The following is a 13266-nucleotide window of genomic DNA, read 5'->3' as shown; positions in this document are numbered from 1 at the left end:
TACATACTCAATTGCAACAGCGTGCACTGGCCACCCCCACCTCTCTCTTTGGCTTCGTCGTCTGTCTGCCAGTCCCCACTTTGAGAGGCTCCACGTCGATCACTTTGGGTCCGTGGTTGAAGCCGACGCCGACCATCAATCAAGCCACGAAGAACCCAGTCCGACGACGTCGATACGCAGCTGCTACCAAAACAACCCAGTCCCAAAAAACCAGCACAAACCGCCCACGATGGATCCGTTCTCAGCCGAGGGCGAGCTCATCAACTTGCACAACCACTTCCACCAGGGCCAGTACCAGGACGTGGTCGACTTCGACACGGCGGCGCTGTCGCCCGAGAACGCGCTGCCGGCGCGCGTGCTGCAGCTGCGCGCCCGCGTCGCCCTCGGCCAGGCCGACGACGTGCTCGCCGACGTGCAGGGCGAAGCCGAGCCCGAGCTCGAGGCCGTCGCCGCCCTGGCCGAGCAGGCCAGGGGCGACGCCGCCGCCGCCCTCAAGACGGCCTCGCGCCTCGCTGCCTCGGCCCCCGCCAACGCCACCGTCCAGACCCTCGCCGGCACCGTCCTGCAGGCCGCCGGCAGGTCCGAGGACGCCCTGGCTCTGCTGTCGCAGCACCAAGGCAATTGTGCGTTTTTTTCTGCTCTTGCGTATCCTGTTTTCGTGTGTGGACTGACTTTGTATGTTGTTTGCAGTGGAAGCCGTGGCGCTCATCGTGCAGATCCATCTCCAGCAAAACAGGACCGACCTCGCCCTCAAGGAGGTGGTCGCGGCGCGGAGATGGGCCCAGGATAGTCTCCTGGTGAATCTGGCAGAGTCATGGGTCGGGTTGAGACTGGTCAGTCCTTCTCTCTATCCATACATAATCCCGTCTCCCCATCTTCCCCACCCCAGCCTACGCCTCGAGACACAGCACCCTAACATCTCTCTCTCTCTCTCTCTCTCTCTCACATCTAGGGCGGTGAAAAGTACCAGCAGGCGTTCTACGTCTTTGAGGAGCTTGCACAGGCGCCCGCGACATCGTCCGTGCGGAGTCTGGTCTCGCAGGCCGTGGCGGAGCTGCATCTCGGCCGGACAGAAGAGGCGCAGGTAGCGCTGGAACAGGCGCTGAAGAAGGAGCCCGCGTTCGCCGACGCCATCGCCGACCTGCTGGTGCTGAGCGTCATCACGGGCAAGGACACCAAGGAACTTACGAGGTATGTCTTTTAGTATTCAACGACCCGCCCCCCTTCAGTTTGTAGTGGGGGTGTCTGGAAGGCTAACTGTCCCATTTCCCCTTCCCAATACAGCTCGCTGGAGAAGGTAGACGCCCAGCATCCGCTGCTCACCGACTTGGCAGAGAAGAGCGACCTCTTTGACAAGGCGGCGACAAAGTACAAGGCCAAGGTGGCTGCATGAGAAATGCTATATTTTCAGCACTCATGTTGTTAATTAATTATTAAAAAAAAAGTAAAGTAAATGATGATGAGTAACGGCAAAAAGAAAAAAAGAATTCTCGCCAAAAGAAAATCATCTTCATTTTGGCGAAGAAAATATAAAAAGCGTTGCTACGGTAGGCATTTCTGGTTTCTCGGGCGTGCGTGTTTGGTCGATAGGCAATGAATGGGATGCATGTTTTTTTTCGGAACGACTTTTTTGCAAAGGTTTTGTTGCAATCGTCATGCCATGTCAGTCTATAGACCAGATTCTAATTTTTTTATACGTCTGCAGTTTAGAGAGAGGGGCCTGTTACAGTTGACGATGCCGCTTGGAGCAGCATTCCTTCTGTTTTGTTGTTTTGACTCCATCACTGCTGGTTCCTTGGTTTCCGTGCCCTCTGTCTCTGTCTCTGTCTCGTGTGTCTACAAACACAAGCAAGCACAGTCATGACGGGGGGTCTGCGTTGGGAGTCTCCATTCCGAGTAGCTGAGAATGCGCCTAGAAGTGAACAAACAAACAGGGACGAATAAATGAACGAACGTGTGGCTTTATATGAACAATGCCTATTGTGTACCCTATTCAGAATCCCCTCGTAATGAACTCTAGCATTTATTATTCCTGCAGCCAAAGACTCGGAAGTGATGGAGACCAGACAAGAATCTTGCGCCACGGGAATTCACAAGTGAGTGCTAACTTCGGGAGCTGTGATATGGATTCTTGGCTGGGAGTGAGAACCTAACAAACTGTAGTTGTAGCTGAAGTTGTGGTGACAAACACGCCATTGGGACTCCCGGAACATATATCGAACTACTACCTAGTACTTGGTATATCTACTGGCAATATACTGCCCCTGAGTTGTCCTCCGGGTAGTGCTAGTTACGAGTTGCACTGGTTCTATTTCCTACGCGGTGAGAGCCTATTTGGAGCCACCACAGCGAACTGGGGGCACGGCAAGGCTCTCCCTCGCTAAGAGCTGAGCGGTGGCTCACGCGAGGCTGAATCAAGCACCGCGCTGCGAGGATATACCACAGCCTCCTCCATTCATCTTTTAGAGTGATGGTATCAATGGCGTGCGGGAGGATGACGGCGCCGTAGCCCCCCCACCCCCCTTTCCCTCTCCCCCCGGACTTTGGACGAGTAAGATACTACCTACCTTACCCACTACGAGACGTCTCGAAAGAAGGACATGCGGCTAGCGAAACAGCGCAGGCTGCTCTCGAAGACAATTGCTGGATGGGATAAAGGATCCGGGGGGGCGGCCGCGGTGCGCTTAAACACGCGGATCGGCCGACGATTTGGGGCCAACGATCATGACTGTGCAGTTTCGTTTCCCCAATCGCCGAGCTGCAACGTGTTGCGATACATACACATGTATATATATAGTACGCACGGGCGGAGAGAGAGACAGATCCCTGGTGGGCCTCGAGGCCTTCCCTAAACTCAAAACGGCCGCCGGGTTGACTCGCCCGACGGACGCTCACTCGGCGCACCCGCGCTTCCATGGCTGCCGGCGTGGCGAGCTAACTAAACCCCGCCCATTGCTGCTACAAGCTTTGAGCGAGTGCGGGTGCGATCGAGCGCGGCTGCTTGCAGTCTAGAATTAATGGACTGATGTGCACATCTCACCGACCTTAGTTTGGCATTGGCTGCCGTAGCTTTGTCAGTAGAGCGTGGTGTGTGCATGCTCCGTCCACAAGCTATGTGTGTATTGTGCAATACAATACACGCGGCAGTCGGCCCAAGTCGGTCCTGCAGCTCAAATACGCCCGGTTTGGTTCCAACTCTCCAAATGGCGGCTTCGTTTCAGCCATATCTGCTGGCTGCCTCGATGGGTTCGTGTGTGCAACGACGGGCTGCCGAATCACGTATGTGGTCGGGCGACCCAGTACGTACTGGACGTTCTGTGCTCCCAACCCAAGGTGACGGAGACGGTTGTCAGCCCACCACCAAGGTACGTACAGCACATACAAAAAGAGTAGACGGGCCTGGCCCGGGCTGATGCCGAGAGGCGCTGCGTCATCGCGTCCCACTGCCCAGCTTCCTGCGGGGACGGCCAGCGTGTCTTTCTGATTGGCCTAGATGGTAGAGGGCTGGGCGGTGTCAATGCGTGAGATTCTTCTGCAAGACGACGAAAGCAGGTGAGGCGAGTGAGGTGAGGCGAGCTGGCTTTGTCGTATGAATGAAGCATGCATTCATTCTCTCAGTTGGGGATGGGACCACCCCGCGTCCCACGGATGGATGACCTGAGGTGCCCTCCAGCTGTTGGGTGTCAGCAGCGGCTTCCTCTTGCCAGAAGACAGGACCCAGCAGGCCCAACCCAACCAACACTGAGCATTCCCTCATCCGAGACCACCAGCCAGGCTGAAACCCACTCCGCCTGTGTGAGGCGGCCAAGATATTCCCCCGTCTTCGAAACAAAGTTTGGACTATTTCCATTCCTCTGCACATACATGCACACTCTGCCTGCTGGTGGTACCTTCCCTTCCAAGTTGAGGGGTGGATGCGTGCTTCTTGGCAGCATCTGGGTTTATTACTCTTAATCCGTCTTAGACTCCCCGGAAGGTTCCAGCCTCGGACGCCCAGTGCGTGGGTTTAAGCGCTACCCTGATTCTGGAAGTCGAGCTGCAGATAAAGTTAGGGAGTGGACTGGTCCGCCTGGGCTGGATGATCTTGTCAGCTGCGGCTCACCTAGTTCAAAAGGGGAGGCAATAACACCTTACTGCGTTGCGTAGCACGGGCAGAACAGCCAAATTAAGGATTCGGGACGAGGAGCTCAAAGAAGCTATAAAACCAGATAGAAGAAGTACATTCTAGTTGCAGCTTCGGAGCTCATTTAACCTCCATCCCGATGCTCCCGGCCTCCATCTCAATCCCTCACCGACTGATGTTTTGTTTGTAAAATAATTTGACCTGACCTGACCTGTCCTGTCCTGTACCCGTTGTACGTGTTCTCCAAACCGCCCGCACCTTCCCTGGCCGGGCAGCCACGGAAGGGGGACCTAGGAGACCTGGGACCTCGGGACATTGACATTGGACATTGGCAGATTGCCCACGACCGACGGGCAATTCCAGACCCTGACGCCTCCCCGAAGCATTGGGAATGCGGCCCACCCCCTAGGCGTGCCAGGCTGCCCACTTTGTTTGTCAATGAAGCCAATGGGGATGAGAGCGATCACCTACTAATTCCTCAGCTTTCAGCCCCCTTTTCTGTCGCCAATCTGGCCAGGCCCCCCAACTGAGAGCTCCCGACTGTGGTCTTTGAAGGAAGCTCCGGCTGGCAGTCCAAACCAGAGACTTGCAACTTTTAATACACATTACATACACAGCAGCTCTCTTGCCGTCACCTTTACCTCCTACCACTACCATCTTCCCCGTCCTATTACTCTTCTTCCCGGCTTCCATTGAGAGAGAGAGAGAGAGACCGATACCCGACCATCTACCTAGGTACGTTACTACTGCCTTATTCCGTAAACAAGCCCAACTCAAGCCGTTCCGCGCCATCCCATCCATACCAACCTACCCACCACCTCAGACGCCAGATTGGACGCAAACGCAACCGAAGGATAAGAGGCAGCGCTGAAACGTCGCAGAGCTGTCGCCCAACGAGGAACAGGACGGCGACAACCTAGGTACTAATAAAAAAAACCTCTGATAACACCAAGCCGAATCCGAATGAGCTGCATGCTGCAGCAGTCCAGCAACTATCCATCTATCCAGCAGCATCCAGTTATCCCAGCCTGTTATTTTTTTTTATTCTTTTGGGCCAAGTGTCGGTAACGGACGCAATCCGAACCGTCGCCCAGGCACAGAGCGCTGCGGAAATACAGCACCCCCAATATCCAATTAATTACCCCGCCGATCGCCCATAGAGGTGTCATTGCACAGCAGCTAGAGACGTCGACACTGGACCTCGCGCCAGGCCACCAGAAAAAAGAAGCGTCCCACCTTCGGGCGGATGACGTCCTCGCTGCTCCTTGGCTGCCCAGCTCCCCCAGCTTCCACACCGGTGCCCCGTCGCGCCTTGCCGTGTTGGACGCCGGTACTGGGACTGGGTGGACTCGTCGTATTATTGCGGTCGGCTGTGCATCGGCTCTGATTCGTCTCTGGATCGAATCAAAAAGACGCAGTGGGACGGGACGGGACAGGACAGAACAGACGGACAGACACACGACACACTATCCCTCGTCGTCGATACCTACCTTACCTTACCTGCCTTGGCCTGCCTTGGCTTGCCTTGTTGGAGACCTTACCTAACTGAGTGAGGTACGGCAGTGTAGTGTACGGTACCCTCGGTCTCGATCGGTCGATACCTGACGTTCCCGCCACCACCGACGAGCCAAGCTGCGCTGCGCTGCACCCCAAACTGGCTTTGCTTTGGATACTAGCTGGCGAATCCTGGAAGTTGCCCAGTTGCTACGGATATCCGCAGTGACGATCGATTGTAGTTTGCGACCCCTCTCGAGCTGGCTGCCCCCCCTGCTGCTGCTGCTGCTGCTGCTGCCTTCCACACCCCCCTCGCCCTCCAGTCTGCGCGCTGCCGCCGCCCATAAAGTAGACACCGCCCATCCCCGCCGCCAAGACGCCCGCCATGGTCCGCATCATCCCCAATCGTCTCAAGCCTGGCCACTCCGCCAACACAATGTCCAATTCCACGTCCAACAGCCGCAGCGCGAGCCCAATGCGGAGCAAGGGCGACTCGGCAAGCCCCGAGGGCCGCAAGGACACGGGGCTGGCTCTGGACGTGAATATCCTACGGGTGCGGCGAGCTTACTCTCCCCAGACAGAGTATAGATGTAGACGGCGCGCTGACTTGCCGCTAGGCTAGAGATCTTGCTGCCAAGGACAGAGGAGGCACCTCGGATCCCGTAAGTTGTCCTTCTTTAGACTGGCCGCGTTACTCCCACACCTAGTGCACTGCTCCGGCCCGTTGCTATGGCGGCATCCTGCAGCCGTTTGTAAATCTACAACCAGGACCAGCTGCTGGCGGGCAATCCTTAAGAACCCCTGGCTGACGTGTGACGTGACTAGTACCTCGTGCTCTCCTTGGGCGAAGCCAAACATATTACACACGCGGTGACCAAGTCTCTGCACCCGGACTGGAACGAACAGTGTCAGCTCCCCATCAATGGCGTCCAGAGCCTGCTCCTCGACGTGTGCTGCTGGGACAAGGACCGCTTCGGCAAGGACTACCTTGGAGAATTCGACCTGGCCTTGGAAGAGATATTCTCGGCTGACGAGAAGCCCGAGCAGCCCCCTAGGTGGTTCCCGCTCAAGAGCAAGAAGCCAGGCAAGAAGACGAGCGTCGTCTCGGGCGAGGTTCTGTTGCAGTTCTCGCTCGTGGATGTCCAGAACAAGGACGCAACCCCCCAGCAGGTCTTTGAGAAGTTTTCTGCCATCGCAAAGTTGGTCCCGGCCATCGAGTCGGCGTCGCGAAACCCCACCCCGACTCGGACCCCTATTCTGGCTCCCGTCGGCAGCATGACGAAGTCCCAGTCACCGTCCCCCCCGCCCGGTAGGCGCCAAGGCGACCATGACGACGACGATGACTACGAAATGTACGAGGACGAGACTCCGGACGACGAGGACTCCACAAAGCCCGAGGCCATCGAGAAGAGAAAGAGGAGACTACGGATTAGGGGGCTGAAGCGCAAGAAGAGAGACAACCCGTACGAGTTCCTCAACGGCGGCAGCGACGTGGTCGGCATCATCTTCCTCGAGATTGGCAAAATCACCGACCTGCCTCCCGAGTCCAACCTGACCAAGACGAGCTTCGACATGGATCCCTTTGTGGTCGCGTCGCTCGGCAAGAAGACGTATAGGACCAAGATGATCCGGCACAACCTGAATCCCGTGTTCAACGAGAAGATGATCTTTCAGCTCCTCAGCCACGAGCAGACGTACTCGTTCTCCTTTACCGTCATCGACCACGACAAGTACTCGGGCAATGATTTCATCGCGTCCGTCAACCTGCCACTCAAAGAAATCCTCGAAAAGTCGCCCAAGGCCGACCCCGATACCGGCCTGTACAACCTGAAGGATGTTCCCGAGTACACTCCGGTGCAACGGCCCCGATTTATGAGATTGGGCATGTCCCGGACCTCGTCGGCCCAGAGCCTAAGCAAGCTTGCCAGGCCGGCACTCTCCAAGAACCCTTCTGTTACGACGGCCGCATCGACGGCGGCTTCAACGGCGACGAACACGCCTGCCGCCACGCCCGGCGTTGGCTCTGCTTCCAAGCCCCCGTTTGACGGCACACCAGACGGCGGTCCACAGGCCTTGAATAATCCAGGACTCCTCCAGCCGTCGGGCGGTGATGGCGTGGCCGCGGCAGCTTCCACTCTTGGCGAGATGGCGCCGCCCGACGGGGATGATCCGGATTTCATCCCCATCTCGCTCCCGCTGAAGATGAAAAATCTGGAAAAGTGGGAAGACAAGCACAATCCCCAGCTTTTCATCCGGGTCAAGTACATGCCGTACCCGGCACTTCGACAGCAGTTCTGGAGGGCAATGCTGAAGCAATACGACGCCGACGAGAGTGGGCTCATCAGCAAGGTCGAGCTGACAACCATGCTTGACACGCTCGGTTCGACTCTGCGCGAGTCGACCATCGACAGCTTCTTCCAGCGCTTTCCCCACAAGGCAACCGAGGGTGACGATGGCGAAGACCTGACTATGGACGAGGCCGTCATCTGCCTGGAAGACCAGCTCGAAGCAAAGACGAGACAGCCTCAGAGCATGACGGAGCGCGTGAAGAACCTACTACCTGACGCCGACAAGGTGAAACCCCTACTCTCTGTGTCCGGGATAAGCTCGAGCTCGGGAACGGAATCTTCCGGCTCCGAGACCCCCACCGAGTCGCAATTGACCGACGCGTCAACCATTGCTGTTCCTGAGCTCAGCACCCCTGGAGAGGAAGGCGAGCTTCTGGACCGGGAAGACTTGAACACGGGCAGCAGCGAGGAGCACGTAGTGGAGATTCGGGAGTGCCCCATCTGCCACCAGCCGCGCCTAAACAAGCGCAATGATGCCGACATCATCACCCACATTGCAACTTGTGCGAGCCAAGACTGGCGACAGGTCAACAACCTTATGATGGGCGGGTTCGTCACGTCCAGTCAGGCGCAACGCAAATGGTACTCCAAGGTCATCACCAAGATCTCGTACGGCGGCTATAAACTTGGCGCCAACTCTGCAAACATCCTCATCCAAGACCGCATCACCGGCCAGATCAGCGAGGAGAAGATGAGCGTCTACGTCCGCCTGGGCATCCGCCTGCTGTACAAGGGTCTCAAGGCCAACAATATGGAAAAGAAGAGGAGTAAGTGAACAAGGCCGCCTCCCCTTCTCCCCCATGCCACATCGTATGCTAATTCTATTCAAGTTCGTAAACTTCTCAAGAGCCTTAGCATCAAGCAGGGCAAGAAGTACGACGACCCGGCATCGAAGGCAGAAATTCCATCCTTTATCAAGTTCCACGGACTTGATATGTCGGAGGTGCTGTTGCCCATGAGCGAGTTCAAGAGCTTCAATGAGTTCTTCTACCGAGCGCTGAAGCCTGATGCCCGGCCCTGCTCCGCGCCCAACAACCCGCGCATTGTCGTATCACCTGCCGACTGCCGGTCCGTTGTCTTCAACCGCATCGACATCGCCACCAAGGTATGGGTCAAGGGCCGCGAGTTTAGCATCAAGCGCCTGCTCGGTGATGCCTACCCCGAGGACGTCAGCCGCTATGGCAATGGTGGCGGCCTCGCCATCTTCCGCCTCGCCCCCCAGGACTATCACCGCTTCCACATTCCCGTCGACGGCATCATGCGCCAGCCAAAGACCATTGCTGGCGAGTACTACACGGTGAACCCAATGGCCATTCGCTCAGCGCTCGACGTATACGGCGAGAATGTCCGTGTCCTGGTTCCTATTGACAGCCCCGAGTTTGGCCGCGTCATGGTCGTTTGCATCGGCGCCATGATGGTTGGCAGTACTGTCATCACGCGCAAGGAGGGCGAGGAGGTCAAGCGCGCTGAAGAGTTGGGGTACTTCAAGTTTGGCGGCAGCACCCTGGTCGTGCTGTTCGAGGCCGGAAAGATGGTGTTTGACGATGACTTGGTGGATAACTCGACCGGAGCTCTGGAGACTTTGGTAAGCACTTCTCTCTCACTGTGTGTGTTAATTGATGACCTGGCGCTTGCTGACTCTTGACAGATTCGTGTCGGTATGTCTGTTGGCCACGCGCTGAATGAGCCGGCATGGAAGCCCGACATGCCCAAGAACGAGGACCAGGTCACAGAGGCCGACAAGCAGGATGCGAAGCGCCGCATCCAAGGCGCGCAGGCCGAGGAGTCGCCCGAAGACAGCGGTGGCGACGACATCTCATCCATGAATGTCCTACAGTCGGGCGTGACAGCAACAGCCTCGATAGCAGAGTGAACGAGAAACGAAATCCTTGCCTCTGTCGGCTGATGCCGTCCTTGGGGGGGTTTATTCTTGCCATGAATGTTTGTTTCTCTCTGTTTATCGTTGTCCCTTGTAGGATCTCTGAACCAAAATAAAACGAGTAAGAATATGAGGAAAGGCTATCTATCTGAGTAAAGAACACAAAATAAATCAAACCAATTATCTTTGCAGTGCTCTCTGCATCGTGAAGAGAAACACATAGGTATCAGGAGATCGATGTCATGTAGATCACTGAGTTGCGGGTTAGGTGTTGTACGTCGGGTGGGCAGGTAGGTGGTGATATCTTCTTGTTTTGCTTTGTTTTGTTTTGCGTCCGTCGCAGCTGGAGCAGACGGTGTATGTGCTTGTAGGGATTATACAGAACAGAAGGTAGGTAATGTGCTTTCACTTTCTGTCATCGTTGATGACGTCGCCGTTGGATACAAAGGAGCTTGTTTCATATATGGCGGATGTAATGTAGCAAGGTTCTCGGAAAGCTTGTCTTTATTTATAATGGGCGAATTGGTGATGGGGTGGGATGGAATGGGATGGGATGGGATGGGATGGGATGGGATGATCAGTCTTTCGATCGATCCTTATTCAACTAGACCGACATATGCCAGACTCTCACAAGGCAGCGCCGATGCTATGAGTGAGATATGACTGTAAATATATCATGTGCCAAGTATCTTAACTGTGCTCATTTTAGTGTGTGGGTGGTGATTGGTATAGGCCACTTCACGTTGGTGATGGATCTTACCTGTGGAAATCGCTCCTTGTGTCTAGGCGAAAGAAAATTATGTGCCCTGGGTCTCATATATATCATGGAATCATGGGTCTCGTATCGAAAAACAGTAAACATACAGTACACACGTCAGGTGTATAGAAAGGGGTAGTGATTCTTCAGAGGAAACGGCACGGTGTATTGCGTCCATCTCCCGATATATATACATATGCACGTATATGCATTAGGAATTGTGTGATAGATCCAACTGTAGAAGTCTCTCTTTGAGCAGACGAAATACAATATGTGTCAGGCATCACGATGGTCGCGGCTTCAGTCCTTTCCAACGCCAAAGTTGCAACAACTACCAACCTACTATATTCTAGGTCTACGAATATCCTTTTCCTTTTGGACAAAAGCTGTAAGGCCGCCACAACAAAGACTCAACAACCTCGTCTCATGCTCCATGACGACATTTTATCATATCTAGCCATAAGAGACAATCGGGAAGGTGCGCTTGCCAGTTTCCCCCCCAGATGAGGAAGGAGAAATAGGTTGATACAAAGACGGACGAACCAGGTAAAAGCCAACGGCGCCCCGCACCAAACCGAAGCAACGCACATGTTAGGGCCGACAGCACGTCGGTGCTTTCCCCACCGGGGGGCTCCACACCGGGGAGGGGAGAGAGAGACAGAGGTTAATTATTATTCCTCCATATCCTCAAAAAAAAAACCTCCCCCGGTACTCGCAGGTTCCGCACCGCACTGCACTGCGCTGAGGAGCCGCTAAGCGCAATAGTGGATATGTGAGGGAAATGTGTGGTGGTTGCGTTCGACTTTCCCAAAGCGGCAATTCCGCAACTTACACACACATGTGCAGGTTGCAACCACTCCTCTTCCTTCCACCCCGGCAAAAATAAAAAGCGAGGGGTGGTCGATTCGTCCAACACCCACACGCACACACACGCACACACACGCACCACACCACATTACACTACAGACACATGCACATGATACGAAACGGGTTGTGGTATCGAACGAGTTGTGGCGTGTGTGGTGGTTTGTATGGGGGGAGGTTATGCACCAAGTACTATCCATGCGACGATAAAAATGGATATATCGGCCTTCCTAGTCTCGATTGCGCACAATGGCGCAATTGCCACGCGCGCGCGAAACGTGGCGTCGACTGGACCCCTTTTCTTTTTTAGGGTTCTTGTCGTCCTCGCGCGCGTCGCAAAAAACATTGGATGGAAGTGGCGACATTGCGTGACAGAATTGCCGTGAGAGTGCCTTGTCCTTGGTGTTTCTCTCTCGAATCATTCTTCTATAAGGCCCTGCTGCCGATCCGGCTGCTGACTTCGGCTGCTGACTGACTCCTTGTGGCCTGGCCAGGGCCGTCCGACAAAGCTTCCTTCTCGTGTGTCGTGCATGATATTGCATGCTGCAAGCCCAGCTGGTTGGCTAGCGGGATTCCGGCGCTATGTCAGCCTAACCTGACAGCCATCATTTCAATTTTTTTTCTCGATCGAAACTTGACAGAAAAAAAATGCGGTGTAGACGGCCGGGTGCATCGAAGCCAGGATCTTCCGTCTTTCAGACGACTTAAAGATGGCAACTAAGATGTTAGATGGAGTGGTGGGTACGGAATTGCTGGTTTCAACGGATGCAATATTGCGAAAATGCTGTGTTCTGTGAAGGGGGAGTTGCTACGAAGCAGTGCTCGTTGTCCCGTTCTTGCGTTGCTCGTCCGGTTAACCAACAATACCGAGGACAGCCGCATGGCATGTCCATTGTCTTAGTTGCTTGCTGGGTCGTCGCTCACGCCATGTCGCGTTGTAAATGGGCTGACGTGGGCGAGAAAGCGGAGCTGGGCTAGCGAGAGCCCCATTTCCAGCTGGAGTTTGACGGCTGCTGAGAAGTGGGCGGGTTCGAGGGCGAGTCGCTGCGGTCGTTGTCCATGGACTGCTTCTCGGGCGACGGCGAGCGCTGGAAGTACGAGCCTGGCGTATTGCTAGTGGGCGGAGACGGCAACGGGCTCGGGTCCGGCGAGGACTGCCGCGTCTGTCGCCAAGAGGCGTATATCTGCTTGCACAGGTGTGCCGACATGGTGTACGTGGGCGACATGGCGACTATGGCAATGATGATGCTGCTGCAGGTGTGTCGAGGTCTAGGCGTGCGAGGATTGCAGTGCCCCCGAGGAAAGATAAACAAGCTGAGGTCGGGTGGTTGTGTGTACTGAGAGCGTCGCGGCGTGGAAGTGAGGCGCGACAGGGTTTATGGCTGATGGGATGAGGCGCGATGTCGGGCTTCCGCGGGTCACGACCGGTTTTGGATCTTGTTTCAAAACGGGCCGGGCAGTGCTGTAGGCAACCTAAGGTAGGTACTGTAGTTGGAGAGAATCGGCAGGCTGCACAATGGGCACCAGGAAAAGGTAACTTGAACAGATGGAAATCCAGGAACGCTATAACGGTCGGCAGTGTTGGTGGGGAGGGAGGGGGAAGGAGGGCATCCCCTTTTAAACACCATGGAACACCTGACTCGATGGCCCAACTAATGGAACGACAAACGCAGCTTTTGCGCGTGGTGCCTGGAACTGGAAGCGTCCGTCTGGGCAGATTAGAAAACCCAGCCCAGCAGCCCATCGACTCACTACCGCTGACACGAAGTCCAGCTGGCCCTTGAGGTGGGCTGCCCCATGC

General features: G+C 55.5%; 3 protein-coding genes across 3 annotated transcripts; 2 read left to right on the top strand and 1 right to left on the bottom strand.

Annotated features, from left to right (window-relative positions):
* The first annotated feature begins 18 nt into the window (after positions 1-18).
* On the top strand, positions 19-1508 carry B0T26DRAFT_174544 (coatomer epsilon subunit-domain-containing protein). Its single transcript, XM_060433582.1, has 4 exons — positions 19-623; positions 691-833; positions 953-1191; positions 1285-1508. The coding sequence occupies exons 1-4, from the start codon at positions 230-232 to the stop codon at positions 1391-1393; spliced, it is 885 nt and encodes a 294-aa protein (XP_060301351.1). The 5' UTR covers positions 19-229; the 3' UTR covers positions 1394-1508.
* A 4315-nt stretch (positions 1509-5823) lies between these two features.
* On the top strand, positions 5824-10171 carry B0T26DRAFT_174390 (phosphatidylserine decarboxylase-domain-containing protein). The gene is made up of 5 exons (XM_060433581.1): positions 5824-6170; positions 6235-6279; positions 6443-8732; positions 8796-9550; positions 9614-10171. The coding sequence occupies exons 1-5, from the start codon at positions 6003-6005 to the stop codon at positions 9836-9838; spliced, it is 3483 nt and encodes a 1160-aa protein (XP_060301350.1). The 5' UTR covers positions 5824-6002; the 3' UTR covers positions 9839-10171.
* A 2268-nt stretch (positions 10172-12439) lies between these two features.
* B0T26DRAFT_640081 (uncharacterized protein) lies at positions 12440-12691 on the bottom strand (the record flags this gene model as incomplete). Its single annotated transcript, XM_060437193.1, has 1 exon — positions 12440-12691. The coding sequence occupies one exon, from the start codon at positions 12689-12691 to the stop codon at positions 12440-12442; it is 252 nt and encodes an 83-aa protein (XP_060301349.1).
* Between the last annotated feature and the right edge of the window lie 575 nt (positions 12692-13266).

This window comes from Lasiosphaeria miniovina (genome assembly GCF_030549165.1).
Source record: "Lasiosphaeria miniovina strain SMH2392-1A chromosome Unknown B0T26scaffold_2, whole genome shotgun sequence".
Taxonomy (NCBI): domain Eukaryota; kingdom Fungi; phylum Ascomycota; class Sordariomycetes; order Sordariales; family Lasiosphaeriaceae; genus Lasiosphaeria; species Lasiosphaeria miniovina.
The sequence above is the reverse complement of the archived record's forward strand: the minus strand, read 5'-3'. Positions and strand labels throughout refer to the sequence as shown.

Excerpts from the sequence above, each read along its gene's own strand:
- B0T26DRAFT_174544 (XM_060433582.1), top strand. The coding sequence starts at position 230 with ATGGATCCGTTCTCAGCCGAGGGCGAGCTCATCAACTTGCACAACCAC. Across the intron at positions 834-952 it reads CATGGGTCGGGTTGAGACTG|GGCGGTGAAAAGTACCAGCA; the intron begins GTCAGTCCTTCT and ends TCTCACATCTAG. Across the intron at positions 1,192-1,284 it reads GACACCAAGGAACTTACGAG|CTCGCTGGAGAAGGTAGACG; the intron begins GTATGTCTTTTA and ends TTCCCAATACAG.
- B0T26DRAFT_174390 (XM_060433581.1), top strand. The coding sequence starts at position 6,003 with ATGGTCCGCATCATCCCCAATCGTCTCAAGCCTGGCCACTCCGCCAAC. Across the intron at positions 6,171-6,234 it reads TGGACGTGAATATCCTACGG|GCTAGAGATCTTGCTGCCAA; the intron begins GTGCGGCGAGCT and ends ACTTGCCGCTAG. Across the intron at positions 9,551-9,613 it reads CCGGAGCTCTGGAGACTTTG|ATTCGTGTCGGTATGTCTGT; the intron begins GTAAGCACTTCT and ends GACTCTTGACAG.